Here is a 14948-nt window from a genome sequence, read left to right as displayed (position 1 = left end):
ATGGTAATGATGCGCTCTCTGTTGTAATATATAAGGATATAAACAGTTCCATTACAATATAAACACATAAGGACACAGACATCACTAAACACCAAATACATGGGTATATATTACAGGCGTTATATCAGAGCCGTAACTTAGAATTCTAGTGCCCGGGGCGAGAAAGACAAATGCCGCCCCCCTAGCCCTCAATTTTAACCAAATTAACCTAAAATATTCCTAATTTGCGCCACCCCCCTTCAGCGTTGCGCCCTGGGCGGTCGCCCCGTCGCACAGCCCTAGTTACGGCCCTGGGTTATATATTCATGTCACTCTATGTCACTGTATCAATTTATTTTGTTAAAAAGTAGTCACTTCATTTTCATTATGTTCCTGTAGCTTATTAGTAGTTTTTGTTTTATATATTTGAAATTTTGTAATATGTTGCCGTAGACATTGCTCTGGAGGAGAACTTAAAGCGATATTTTAAAGAAACCCACCAATGTAACAATAATGAACAGAAATGAATTACAATCATACTTGATGTAGGTGTCAATGTAGGCTTAGACACAATGGGGTATATTTACTAAACTGCGGGTTTGAAAAAGTGGAGATGTTGCCTATCATCATCATCATCAACATTTATTTATATAGCGCCAGCAAATTCCGTAGCGCTGTCTATAGCAACCAATCAGATTCTAGCTGTCATTTATTTACTACATTCTACAAAATGACAGCTAGAATCTGATTGGTTGCTATAGGCAACATCTCCACTTTTTCAAACCTGCAGTTTAGTAAAGCTAGCCAAATGTGCCTGATCATTAAGGAACGTAAATGTCGATATGTGCCGTATTATTCATAAAATTGCTCGGCGCCTGCTCAGAACCGAACTATACACCAGTAAACACAAGAACATCCATTTCATATACATTAAAGGACCCTTAGAATAGCCTGCAATTTCCTGGGTAGAACAGGGAAGGGATAGGGCACATGCCCATGCTCAGTGTACAGTAAGGGCGCGTCAAGCTCGAGCGCACGCAGCATCGTCCAATCAAAGTTCTGGGTATCTCTCAAGTACGTGTTTTTCAGTCGTATCACTTGCAGCAGCTACAGGTCGGGTGTAAGCGCTGATTACTAATGAGGACCGCTGTGTATACATGGTAGAACATTTGTTTGTAATCAGGAGCAACTGTAAAAATACATCTTATATAGACTAGGCTTTAATAACATCCCGATATATGTATTTCATGGTAAAAGAAAAATGATTAAAAAAAAATTGTAAATATATTTTTATTAATATTTATACTATTAGCAGGTTTTAAGGTATTTAATATTTTTTTCCCCTGAGCTCTGATGGGACATATATGTGTATCCTGTACTGTGTTCTGTCTACCTGCATACAGCAAATACCGTATAGCCAGAGTGTACTTCTACCTGTATTCAAATGGAATCCTCATATCCGCTTGTACATGAATATGGTCATACGTAGATTGCGTGCCTAAGTGAATCCCAGGATGTTATCATCAACATATGACATAAATGTTTGCTTTTTATCTTTTCAAAACAAATTGACAAATTCCCCTTTGTGAATATGACTTGTGGTGTCACGTGCAACATAGAAGGATTGAGGAGGCAGACTGAGGCTGCGGCTTCTGCTGCTGAAAAATGAAGGGAATTATCTTAACAAATGTTAATTTTCCTGCTGTAAGGGGCATATTCAATTGTTGGCGTTTTCCGCCGCGGAAAAAGTATTACTGTTATTACGGTAATACTAAGCCGGATTTCAGCTCCTTGAGCCGCGAGCTGAAACCCAGCGAGAAAAGTACCGTAATAACCGTATTTACGCACACTATTACCGTAATGACGGTAATAGTTTGCGCACCGCGTTACTTTATGCAGTAACGCCAACAATTGAATATGCCCCTCAATGTCTAAACTAGTGATGGTGACAATTAGTAACAATGTTTATCTCGCATAGCATAGACCACTCCAGGGGCAAATGCAGGATTTGTAGAGGGGGGTTTCCACACTGCGCCGCCAGTGGGAGTTGCCAGTATGCATGGGTGCGTGGCTATAATATTAGACAGTGCTTGGCTGCTCTCCAACTCTTCCTATCCCCATAATATACATGGGCAATGCTGCGTGCACTTTTGTTAGGTGCATGCACCTCTCACTTTTCAAGCAGAGCCATGTTAAGCGTAGGCAGGGTCCAGCCACCTCAAGTATACAGTGCCCCAGGCTTGGAGGGGGGTTTCCAGGTACTAGGAAACCCCCCTCGGTTTGCATATGCACTCATATAAAAAAAATCCGTCATGTGCAAGGGCAGGCTGGGCTGGGGGGCAGGGGGGCATCGCCCCTCGGGCCGGTACCATAGTGGGCTACCTTGGGTTGGTCACTGGCCACCTGCATTTTTTTTTGCTTTAAAATGTTCTTCATTGGCTGCTGAGTCAAGTCTTGTCCCCCGGGCTAAAAAATGTCACCCCTCCCCTGGTTATGTTTATAAGGCATGAGAAGAAAGGTTTTCAGTTACCCCCCCCCCCCCCACCCCTTCCCCCCAGCTACAAGGTACAGTTTGGCTAAGCCCCTTGCTGGGTAAAGATAGAATTGTATGAGGAGCTACATCTTATGGCCTGATTCTTTAAGGAAAGTAAAGCAAAATAAGTATTTTTGCACCTGGGCAAGACCATGTTGCATTGGAGGGGGGGGGGGTAAATTAAAAATGTGGGGACAGATTTATAGTTGGGGTAGAGCATGTCCTAGATCAACTTTAAATTTCAGTGTACAAATAAAGCTATCAAGTATTTGTGTGCTACATGAAAAATCAGCCATTATTTATCTTATGTGCAAAATAATAAACTAATTTGCACCCCTTGCACTGTAACATGGTTTTGTCCAAGATCAAATGTACTCCTTTTTTTTGCTTTGCAATCCTTAATGACTCAGGTCATTAGCGTCTAGCGTCTGTCCTCAGATAACGTCATACTGTGAGTGCAGACCTGCATCTCTATTACTTACCAATGACAGGTAATAATTGTAAGACTGAGAAACAAATCACCACGGAGTTTGGAGAACGTTTCCATAGATTCTTCATTTTTCTTCTTGTATCTAGATGTGATTGAAATAGACAGAAATTATTCTTGAAAATGTGGTTCTGATTTTTCAGCATTTTAATTAACTTTTTTGCAGTATGATTAGCAAAATTTTTATTTCCTTTTTTACCAATAATAACTAATAATACTTTGATATTTATATACTGCATAATTGCCAACTCTCCCGCATCCTGTCCGTCCTGCTCGCTTCCTAGTAAAGTGGTCAGGATGGGAGTTTCCATGATGTGATTCACTGTGGCAAAATGGCAAATTGAACATTGCGTCGAGGGGTGGAGCCTAAATGACGTAATTTGTCGAGTCCCGCCCCTTTACTTCCTGGTACTTCACCTGCCCTCTGGGAATTACCGGAGGGAAGGTGTAAAAAGTTGGTGAGTATAATATAGCTCCTTTCTCTCATTAGGGCTCAAAGTGCCTCACATTGTTGCCAGGGGTGAGGCGGCCATCTTGGGCGCACTCAGCTGCTCTTCTATGACATCATTCACCTCAGTCTCTGCCTTTGGAGCTTACAGTCTAAGTTCTCTACACACACTAGGGTCCATTTTTGGTGGAAGCCAATTATCTTAGCAGTAAGATTTTGAACCGAGTGGAAGGAAACCGGAGCACCCGGAGGAAACCCACACAAACATGCGGAGAACGTACAGCCTCCACACAGATAGGGCGCTGGTCGTAATTGAACTCATGACCCCAGTGCTATGAGGCAGCAATGCTAACCACTGTGCAGCAACAACAACAAAATATACATTCAAAATATAAAAATAAACTTCACTGTAAATACATTTATTATTGCTAATGTCTGCAGCGCATTGCTTCCTAATAGGCTCATAACCATTTTAATTTAAACTTTCCATATGAGTGTATTAGCTTCCTCAGTTCTGTACAGTACAATCTGCTGTGATCACAAATATTTAGATCAGTGGTTCCTGTAGTAAAAGTTTTGAAACTTTTTTTTTTCATGTTTTTCAAAGTATTCCAATATGAGGATACTTTAATAACCAGCTAAAATTACTTATAACAAGAGAACACTTTAGATTAAAGAGCACACGGTAGAAGCAGCCGTTGTTTGAGTATTCAGTTCACTAGGAATCCATGACATCACAGAGGCGTGATATTATTTAGACCTAATGACATACTTGTCAACCATGGCAAGATTGTCTCCGGGAGATCGAGGGTGAGGTGGGCATGTGGGGATGGGGCTAGCCAAATTGTGTAATTGTGTAATTTGGCCCCACCCCTTATGTTGTTGTAACATGTTTTGGCCTATTACAGCAGGGAAAGGAGCAACAATGATGCGCGTCATAAGCCCCACCCTCCACCTCTTAATTTAACAATTGGCCGGGAACCAGGAGGTTGCTCTGCTCTCCCGACAGCCCGGTAGTACTCCTAGAACTTTGGGACAATAACTAAATATTCACGACTCACTAGTTTCTGATTGCTATATAGTTTATAGGTTGGAGTAATGTTTTTGTTCAGGTCAGTAAATGGCTCCGGCATGTGTTGGTTACAGATGTGTTTTAATTGGACACTGTTATCAAAATTGTGCATAAAATTTATTGATTTAAAATGTAAAAAAAAAAAAAAAAATATATAGTCTTAACTGCTTAATCCCTTTTCAATTGGTGAGTGACCCATGTAAGAGGTGGCTTGTCTTGAGCAGCAAAAACAATGGGAGCAATAGGGGCGCACTTCCAGTTACCCAGAACCCCCCTTTCTCTAATCATAGAAACTCCCATTTAGTAGGTATATTATATAAGCTATGACACATTGTTTGCAGCCTATGACACATTTCCATGAGCATCTGCATATGTTATCATGAACATTAGCCTCAACAAAATGGCCGCCATCACTTGTGTCTTTGTATTTTTCAATAGTTTTCTTTCTAGTGCCAAAACCAAAACACAAACAGATCCAAATCCAAAACCAAAACCAGAACACGCGGGTCAGTAAACATCTCTAGTGTTAATATAACGTGTGTGTGTGTGTGAGATTGGGGGTCAGTGTGGGAGGTAGGCTATTTAAGTGCAGGTACGGGCTATATATTTTTGGGTGATGGTGGGGCTATTTAGCTTACTGGTGGGGCCTATTAATTTAAGGTTAGGTGACGGGACCTTTCATTTAATGCTGTGGTGGTTTAGTGATATTAATTAAATATGGGGCTGATTTTGGGGCGGAGGACTATTTATTAAATGTGAATATGAATAATTTAATGCCGGGCATGGTTGTGTAAAATGGTTATATTTGTTAAGTGTAAATGAAATTTAATTTATTGCTGGGGCTGTTTGGAGGGAGGGAAATTGTTTTATATATTAAATGTGATATTATTATTTTAATGTTGTGGCTGGAGGGAGGCCTATTTATAAAACAAGGGTGCTATTGATTTAACACTGGGGCTGGTTGGAGTTTTCTAAATTTAATGTACCCATTTTTTTTCCAAATAGGGCCTCCAATATTCCAGGATCCAGACAACCAGCAAATGAGCTAAAATAACCAGCAGCCACAAGTAGTGAAAGTGACAAGAACAGGTAGGAGAGAGCAGGACAATCTGCCAACTGTCTGGAATGGGGTTGGACAGTCCAGAATTTGGGTGATTGTTTCCCTTAGGACAGCTAGGAAGTATGTCCTCCTTCACTGTGTACTGCTCGTGAAGGCAGAACTGTGTGCACCTAAAAGTAGTGCACACAATATTGCCTGTGTACTTGTCTAGAATGATAACCTTGTTACACCATAGGGTTTACCCCAGAACCTTAATCCAGCTCTGGCCCAGGACAATGCAAAAACATGCCCTTTTGCTTGCAAAAACATTATATATATATATATATATATATATATATATATATATATATATATATATTATGCATTATTTACTTTTTTGTTTAAGACTTATTATTTATAGTAATAAAGTATCGCTGGATTAAGTAACACTAAAATAGCCTCTTTTTAATATTGATAAATATATATTGTACCAAAAACCATCCTTTCAGGATGGGCCGCTACTTATGGGCCATTGCTGCGTGCTTGCTCCCCGGGCTAAAGTCTGCCAGCCATCCCTTGCCTCGAAAGGCTGGCTGTGGCCATGTTTGTTTGTTTTGTTTTTTTGTTTTTTCAAAAAATGAACTTCACCTTTCTTAAACATTTATATTACTGACATATAATATGTAATAATGTAGGCACAGAAATATGAAATATTATATTAAAAAAATTGACTGTATGAAAAATGAAAAACAAACTAGCAGTAGGTAGAGTAGCACAGTGGATAGCATTGCTCACCGCTCTTTGTTTCCAACCAAGGCACTATCTATGTGGAGTTTGTCTGTTCTTCTCATGTTTGCATGGGTTTCCCCCCCACACCCTGAAAACATATTGGTGTCTGATAGGTTATATTGCTTCTTCTATACATTTACTACATAAAACTACAAAAATCTATATACAGGCTACAGAAGACAAGATATTTGTGCATCATTTAGGCAGGTAAAGTTACTTTCTCTCCTAGTTTCCTATCACACACTATAGAAAGCACAATCATACTCTCTCGGAATGTTCAGGAGACTCAAGAATTCCGGGTAGTTCTCCCAGACCGCGGGCAGAGCAGGAAATTCCAAGTAAAGTGGGCGGGACAGGGGCCTCAGTGATGCATTTCCCCGCAGGGGTGGGGTCAAAATAAGGAAAGTTGCAGTACCACGGCTTTCCACCCCCAGCAGTGGCCACTTGTCCTCCCGGAGGGGAGTTTCTAAAAGTTGACAATTGATAGAAAGGGACCATGTGACTACCTGGTGCTGGTTGCTGATTAAATCAAAATAAATATTTTAATAAACCATTGTTATTTCCATGTATTTGAGAATTTGCAGTCTTTATACAATGTGTGAACTATCCACACTAATCTCTGAGAAAGAAATATCAAATGTACACTATGGATGATTTTCCATGGGCCATTAAAGGGTGGGCAAATAGATTTTACAAAATCAGATTTCAAAACACACACACACACACGCACAGACACACATACACACAAACGCACACACACATACACACACACACGCAGACACACACACGCACACACACAGACAAACAAACATAGACAAACAAACACAGACACACACACACGCAGACACACACACGCACACACACAGACAAACAAACACACGCACACAGACACACACGCACACATACCCCTCGCACACCCGAACACACACATTTCAGTTATATATATTGACTGTATAACTGCTTTTTATATCTATTTTGTATCAACTTAAATATATTTACGGTACATCATAGCGCCAGGAAAGCCTGCAAGAAATTGCCGATCCACACATTCATTCCAAAGTGTGTCACTGACTACGATTCCAACCTATCTACTTGTGAATGTGAGATTTCAGCTCATAGGTATCCAGTGATTTTAAAAAGATTAGTAGGCTGAGCTTTCAAACCCCCCTCCTGTCCCTATACACTATAACAGAGGGTGGCAGGGAGCCACCACTACTCTCAGTATTGTTTGTGTTGTTGCCACAATGTTGCAGCTGTCTGTAAAACATTTAACATTAGTGCTGCTGGGAAAGTTTTCAAACACATGACAGCAGGAAAATAAACACAAATGTTAAAATCAAGGGGAAAATGCTTAGCAAGCTACCAGCCTTTTCTGGTGCCATTTGGAAGATTCTAAGAAACAAACTTCTGATTGGTTGCTGTGGGTGACTTGTCTTGGGCAGTTTTCAGAATTGTTCACAGTGAAGATCTGACTGTAAGAGGAGCCTGTGCGCTCATCATTGTCCCCGGACTCCTCTCAGATTGGGGGGAGACCAGTGATGGGGGTGTTCTGTGCCTCCGCCCTTTCCATATACAGGGCCAGTGCTCAAACGTTTCATAGTATCTTATTTAATATTATTCATATCAGACCTCCCATGTCAGTAGATATTATACAATTTTGGTACCAAATTAGGATCTGCATCAAAGCCCAGTGCTCAAAAAAGTATGCCACTGTATGCCCCCATTACAATAAAAACACAGTAATGACTACATAACTCCTCTTGAGGTCTATTTTTGCGTCAACTGCTGTAAATATTATATTTACTCTACATTTTACTCACAGGTCCTATGTTGAAGATAAGCCTAAGAGAAAACGCTGGTCCACACATTAATTCCAAAGTGCGTCACTGAAATCTTCTCCATCATCCGGGATATAAGCACAGAGGGTCAGACTATCTTCACGTTGTCCCATATCAGGGGCAATGGCCAGACTCCGGCGTCTACTCCAGGTGTCTTCCTGTAGCACAATCCCAGTTATACCCAGTATATTGTGTGAGTGAAGTATGGAAGTAGTGAATAAGCTGTCTGGCCGTGTAACTCTGGGACCTGCTACTTGTTGGCTGCATGTCATTAAATCTATGCGGCTGTGTGATCAAGCAGGAGATTAATGCTCATACCTGTACCCAGACCAAGCTTAATCATTTACTGATCTGTAAACCTTTATGCTCAAATATGTAAGAGAAGGAAAAACTCTCAGGGAAAGAAATAAAATTTCAAGTCCTACAGAGGTTAGTTTAATTAACAATTCACAGTCATGTTGGCTTAAAGGTGAACTGCTGTTGCCCTATCAGATTAGACTGTTGACTTTGTCATCATGTGTGGTTTACTCTGATGACAGCTGCAGCTGCTATGGTCCGATTTAGGGAAGAACAATCCATATGCATTGTGAGTCGTTACTACACTTGTCTGCAGAACTCGGCTGAGATCACCGTAAGGGGGCGAAATTTATAGCAGATTTTTCAGAGTAACGTGTTTCTGGGTTTGGTGGGCGTGCACCTTGGAACGCGCTTGGGGGACAAATAGGCGCACTTCTGAGCATTATGAAGCTTTGCAGGTTTGGGGGTAAATGTATCAAGCCACGAGTTTCTGGTGGGTTTGAAAAGTGGAGATGTTGCCTATAGCAACCAATCAGATTCTAGCTGTCATTTTGTAGAATGTACTAAATAAATGATAACTAGTGTCTGGCTGCTATAGGGAACATCTCCACTTTTGAAACCCGCCGGAAACTCGCATTTACCCCCCGGAGTTTTTCATTCAGCCCAAGTTCCTGTTATAGGGAGATAATTGGGAAGATCAGGAGCAGAGCATTTGTTGAAATGGGACATGTTGGGGGACAGAATTTTATTTTAGGCTCTAACCTTTTGTCAGAACAACATCTTATTTCATCATATAGAAAAGGAATTTCATGCAAAACAACACTGAAATCGTATTTGTAAATGCTGAACTTATCATGCCCCAGCACAAGCGCCCCCTGGTGGCAAATATCTCTTTGCATTGTACAGGTACTGGTTCACAGAGTGATTGCCTCATACTCAGAGGCAGGCTGGGCTAGGGGCAGGGGGTCAAGCTGGTATTGGGCTACCTTGGGCTGGGTCACTGGGCCACCTGCATTTTTTTTCCTTGAACATGTTCCTAATAGGCTGCTGAGTCCAGGGCCATCTTAACCCATGGGCATGCTGGGCAGTTGCCCGGGGGCCCCACGAGCATAGGGGCCCCATAGGCTTGCCAACTTTCAGTATATTATTCCGGGAGATTTATTCTGAACCTTCAAATCCTCTTTAGTAAAATGTTTAGATGGACTAATCACCTCAGTATCAGCTGTTATATGTACATGCGATCTTGCTGTTGCGAATATATATCTTGTACTTGACGAAAACAGCGTACACGTACTAATTGTACTGTACAATTAGTACTTGTAGGGCCCCAGTGCACTTCTTTGCCCGGGGGCCTATAATGCAGTTAAGACAGCCCTGGTTGAGTCGACTCTTGCCCCCGGGCTAAAATTTGCCAGCCCTCCCCTCCTCATACGGCAAGCAGCCGGCAGCCTGTAGAATGAGAGCCTGATTATATAGTTTATTATATCTCCCAACTGTCCCAATTTCAGCAGGACACTCCCTAATCACAGACCCCGAAAGGGACATGGTTGGCATGAAAATGGTGAAGGTTCATATCAAAGTGACTGTTTTGGGCGGATTATTGTGTCCTGATTTTGCATGGTTGTATGTTGGGAGGTCTGACTCAGGGGCGGATCTAGACATTTGCCCTACCCGGGGCGATCTTAGGGGGGGCAATTTAGGCCCCGCCCCCTTTCTGCTTTCCAAGGCTGCCGGCGGCTGCACAGTATGTGCAGGTCCATTCGGCAGTGACAATGTGCTGCCCGGCTGCTCTGATTGTGAAAACACAATCAGAGCAGCCGGGCAGCACATTGTCACTGCCGAACGGACCTGCACAGTGTGCAGCTGTTGGCAGCAAGTCTCTGCTAGGGGGGCGAACGCCCCGATCCCCCCCCCCCCTGGATCCGCCACTGGTCTGACTATATACAGCTATCTTCCCTTATCTTGCATTAATTGCCCTTTAATTGGCCGTAATATAGCACAAATCTCTCCCAAAAAAGAACTTTACATTTTTTACACTGATAAAAAGATATTCAATTTTTGGTACCCAGGAGATTTCTGAAACTAGTTCATCTACAACAATCTAAACAAATACACAAATGACCATTAGTGATTTAACTTTCTTTATTAACACAGCAGTTGTCCTTTCCAGTTATAATGTACAATCTGCTGTACAGTGACTGTCGGTGTCATCTCTGCAGATGATAAGTGTGTCACACCAACACATGTCTTGTGAGACAGTAATCCCTGTAACGTGATCCATAAACAAGTGCGTTGTGCCTGGTCACATTCTCCTCGCCTCATATGACCTTCATCTTACAGAGCTTTGTCTTGTTACCCCTGGTGGAGCGGTCACAGGCTGACGGAGCGTCATTCTGTGCTTGGATGTGAAGAAATGAAGACTGAATTAGTCACATTGTGCAGCCCTGAGATTGCACCTGTCACTCACCATGGGGACTCACTGTTCAACAGTAAATAAAAGCTGTATATATCTTGCACACTCTTGTTTCATAAATGTGTGTATATGTGTGTGTGTCTGTATGTGTGTGTGTGTGTCTGTATGTATGTGTGTATGTATGTATGTATGTGTGTGTCTCTGTATGCGTGTATTTGTGTATGTATGTATGTATGTATCTATGTATGTGTGTTCGTGTGTATTTGTGTGTATGTATGCATGTGTGTATGTGTATGTATGTGTGTGTTTGTATGTATGTGTGTATGTATGTATGTATGTATGTATGTATGCGTGTATGTATGTATGTGTGTATGCGTGTATTTGTGTGTCTGTATGTATGTGTGTGTATGTATGTATGAATGTAGCTGTGTATGTATGTATGTATGTATTTATGTATGTGTGTGTATGTATGTGTGTTTGTATGTGTGTATGTATGTATGTATGTATGTATGTGTGTGTGTATGTATGTAGGTGTGTATGCATGTATTTATGTATGTGTGTATGTATGTATTTGTGTTTTTCTGTATGTATGTGTGTATGTATGTATGTATGTATGTATGTGTGTTTGCGTGTATTTGTGTATGTGTGTCTGTATGTATTTGTGTATGTATGTATATATGTGTGTATGTGTGTGTGTTTGTATGTATGTGTGTATGGGTGTATTTGTGTATGTGTGTATGTATGCATGTGTGTATGTATGTGTGTGTGTATACTCTAGTTATTGATGTTAGGGAATAAATAGTCAGAGTGATACCAAACTGTAAAATGCTAATGGACTAGATAGACTAGTTGTAACTGGTTTCTGGGCGGGAGAACCATCTGGAATGTTGACCCTCAGCCTTTGAGGGGGTTGTTTGAACTAGCCTATGACCTGTTTACATTGGACTCACCTCAAGTCTGGACCTATAGAAGCAAGCCACGTCATCTGCATTGTTCTCTCTGTAACACTGAATGTATATAATCATAGCTGTGCTCCCACTAGCTTCAGGCATTCTCTGACCACAGTATTCTAGAATGAACTACTGTCCACTGGTACCCGTGGGAGCGCAGCGAAGCGCATGCGAACGCAGCAGTATGTATGTATCTTTTGGTAATGGCTGTACTGTACTGTATTATATAATAATAATGTATTGAACTGTTAACTTTTTACATCTGCTAAAATAAATTACTTTGTGCGTTGGAAACACAATACAATCGCTTGGGCAATGCTTATTTGAAAACGATAAAATTACTTTAATAGGTGGTAGTGAAAAACTGAGTCATCCAATCAGGAAGGACGGTGTCAGGATCTGCCTGCAAGCCCCTTGCAGTGCATACTGCTTTGCCTGGCAGCTCCTGCCTCCTGGACTATTTGACTTTATTAGTGTGTATTTGCAGCAGTACCTCTGATCACCAGAGGTGCTGCTATTGTGCCTTTCATGTTTGCATAAGGGGTTAACCCGTTCTTCAATTATCTCATGCACCTGGGTGTGTTCTCATTTCCCTTATATATACCTGTCACTCCAAGCACACATTGCTGGTTATTGTTGTCCCTTCCTGTTGTTCCTTTCCTCTGCTGTGCTTATGGTTTCATGCTGCCTGGATCTCTCCATATTACCACTTACCTTCATCTGCCTCTTGCTCGTGAGCCTGTTGTCACTGTGTACGGTCGTGAGCCTGCTGCATCATGAGTCAGAATAGGCTTCTCAAAGTGCTGTCTGCCCTCAGGCTTCTCAAAGTGCTGTCTGCCCTCAGGGTTCTCAAAGTGCTGTCTGCCCTCAGGCTTCTCAAAGTGCTGTCCCTAACGAGGCTTCTCACAGTGCTGTCCCTGCCAGGCCTGCCGCCCAGTCCGGGACTACTGCCAAGCCTGCCGCCCATTCCGGGTCTCCTGTCAAGCCTACTGCCAAGTCTACTGCCCAGTCCGGGCCCGCTGCCAAGTGCAAGTCATCCTTTGCTGAGAGTGCCAAGCCTGAGCTGTTGCCTTTCTTTGAGGGGCACATTTCCCAACTTGGTGCCCTTCTGAGATTTGCTGTTTCTTATATTCCCTCCATACCTGAGCTTGTTAACAACCCTAAGAGACAGGTACTGTTCCTAATTTCGTATTTTAGAGGGGAAGCTTTGGAATGGGCAAACCCATTTATTGAAACGGATCATTCCGTCCTATCGGACTTACAACTGTTTGTTGAGGAAGTAATCAAAAAGTTTTCTACAACCCCTGCAGTGCCATCTTGTGGGTCACCTGTGCTTTCAGCAACACTACCCAGAACTACAGTCCGAGAACTACCTTTGTGTTCCACCCAGTTGGCCCAGGCCCCAATTGCAAAGAAGTCCCGTAAGAGAGGAGGACATAAGAAGAGAGGTGGTTCTGCAGTGCTTGAACTGGCAGCTGGCATGGTCACCTTTGCCTTTCCGCCCATGGACGAGGACTTTTCTGCCGGGCCCCCTATTGTGGACTATGATTCTGACGAATTTAGACATTTTTGGTAATCGGGCATCTGGAATCCGCCCTAAAGGAGGGGGGTACTGTCAGAATCTGCCTGCAAGCCCCTTGCAGTGCATACTGCTTTGCCTGGCAGCTCCTGCCTCCTGGACTATTTGACTTTATTAGTGTGTATTTGCAGCAGTACCTCTGATCACCAGAGGTGCTGCTATCGTGCCTTTCATGTTGGCATTAGGGGTTAACCCGTTCTCCAATTATCTCATGCACCTGGGTGTGTTCTCATTTCCCTTATATATATCTGTCACTCCCAGCACACATTGCTGGTTATTGTTGTACCTTCCTGTTGTTCCTTTCCTCTGCTGTGCTTATGGTTTCATGCTGCCTGGATCTCTCCATATTACCACTTACCTTCATCAGCCATCTACCCGGTATTTATTCCTGCATGTTCCTGTATATTCAGCAATAAACTTCGTGTGTTTTCACTTCATTTCTGGCTCCTGAGCTGCATTTGTATTTGAACCGTGACAGACGGAAGGGGAGGGGCTTAGCTTTTAGAGAGGCTTATAACATATAGGAAAAGGTTTTGACTTCCTCTTACCGTCTGGAGAGTTTACCCACCCACCCATTCCCTATTTCGGTTTAGGTGTGAGTATTCGTTAGTAGTAATATAAGTGATGCATACATTTAATTTGCAAGGGGCGGTAAGCAGCCCAATCAGCGGCCAGTTTGGTTTCATTAAGGTGTAATAGGCATTCTCCCCTTAAATGGATTGGGCAATTAGTCTGAATAGCTCTTCAGGGTTAGGGGGCTCCGCTTAGGCGGGCGGGCCTCGACTAATGGCCAAATGGGGGAGTTTGGCATTCTAACGCCTGGTCGGGTCCAAATTAGTTTGGACGGAATTTACAACTTACTGGTGTGGCCTGGAGGCTGATTGGTCTGCTTAGAGTTGCCACCAATTTTTTCCAGCAGATTCGCCTTTAATAAATTCCTGACCTTTCAAACGCCAATTCAAGTCTCTGTGTCGTTATTTTATCTTGTTAAGCTTAACTCTTGTAAGGGTAAAATATAGTAAGGTATGAGGTCCACCATAAGCGGTTTAGTAGGTGTGTATGTAGGTGTGTATGTATGTGTGTATATACGTATGTGTGTATGTATGTGTATGTAGGACAATAATGCAGGGGCACACGTTTGACAATAATGACCTGATTCATCTTCGGACCTCAGTCCTGGTGCATGCTGCATCTTGCATGAATTCCTCTGTGCATGCTCACAAACTGTCTTTACAACAGTGACCGCAAGCGCATGCAATTGTAGCCCATATGCAAATGACATTTCCTACAGCCTATAATTTGAAGGGCGGAGCGTGGGAGGAAAGGGACGTGTGCTTGTAGGCAATGTACAGTAAAGGACGCCCTGGTAAAGTGTGCACACATTAGTCCGATTCAAGCTCTGGGCATCTCTGAGGTACCTGCGTTTTAGCCGTACTCACACCCAGGCACGCAGAGGGGGGGGTGGGTACGAATTACCGGGGCCTGGGCTGCTTGGGGGGCCCGGGCCGGCTGTCTAGTATTTTT

General features: G+C 42.6%; 1 protein-coding gene across 1 annotated transcript in view; it reads right to left on the bottom strand.

The window, feature by feature from the left end:
• LOC142143085 (fibrocystin-like) overlaps nt 1–3070 on the bottom strand; it is a 34560-nt gene extending 31490 nt beyond the window's left edge. Inside the window, exon 1 of the mRNA XM_075200800.1 lies at nt 2995–3070. Within this exon, the coding sequence (XP_075056901.1) occupies nt 2995–3070 (76 nt within the window). The remainder of the gene's footprint in view (nt 1–2994) is intronic.
• Between the last annotated feature and the right edge of the window lie 11878 nt (nt 3071–14948).

Source organism: Mixophyes fleayi, chromosome 3 (genome assembly GCF_038048845.1).
Source record: "Mixophyes fleayi isolate aMixFle1 chromosome 3, aMixFle1.hap1, whole genome shotgun sequence".
Lineage (NCBI taxonomy): Eukaryota > Metazoa > Chordata > Amphibia > Anura > Limnodynastidae > Mixophyes > Mixophyes fleayi.
Note: the sequence above shows the minus strand (reverse complement) of the source record. Positions and strands in the feature narration are given on the sequence as shown.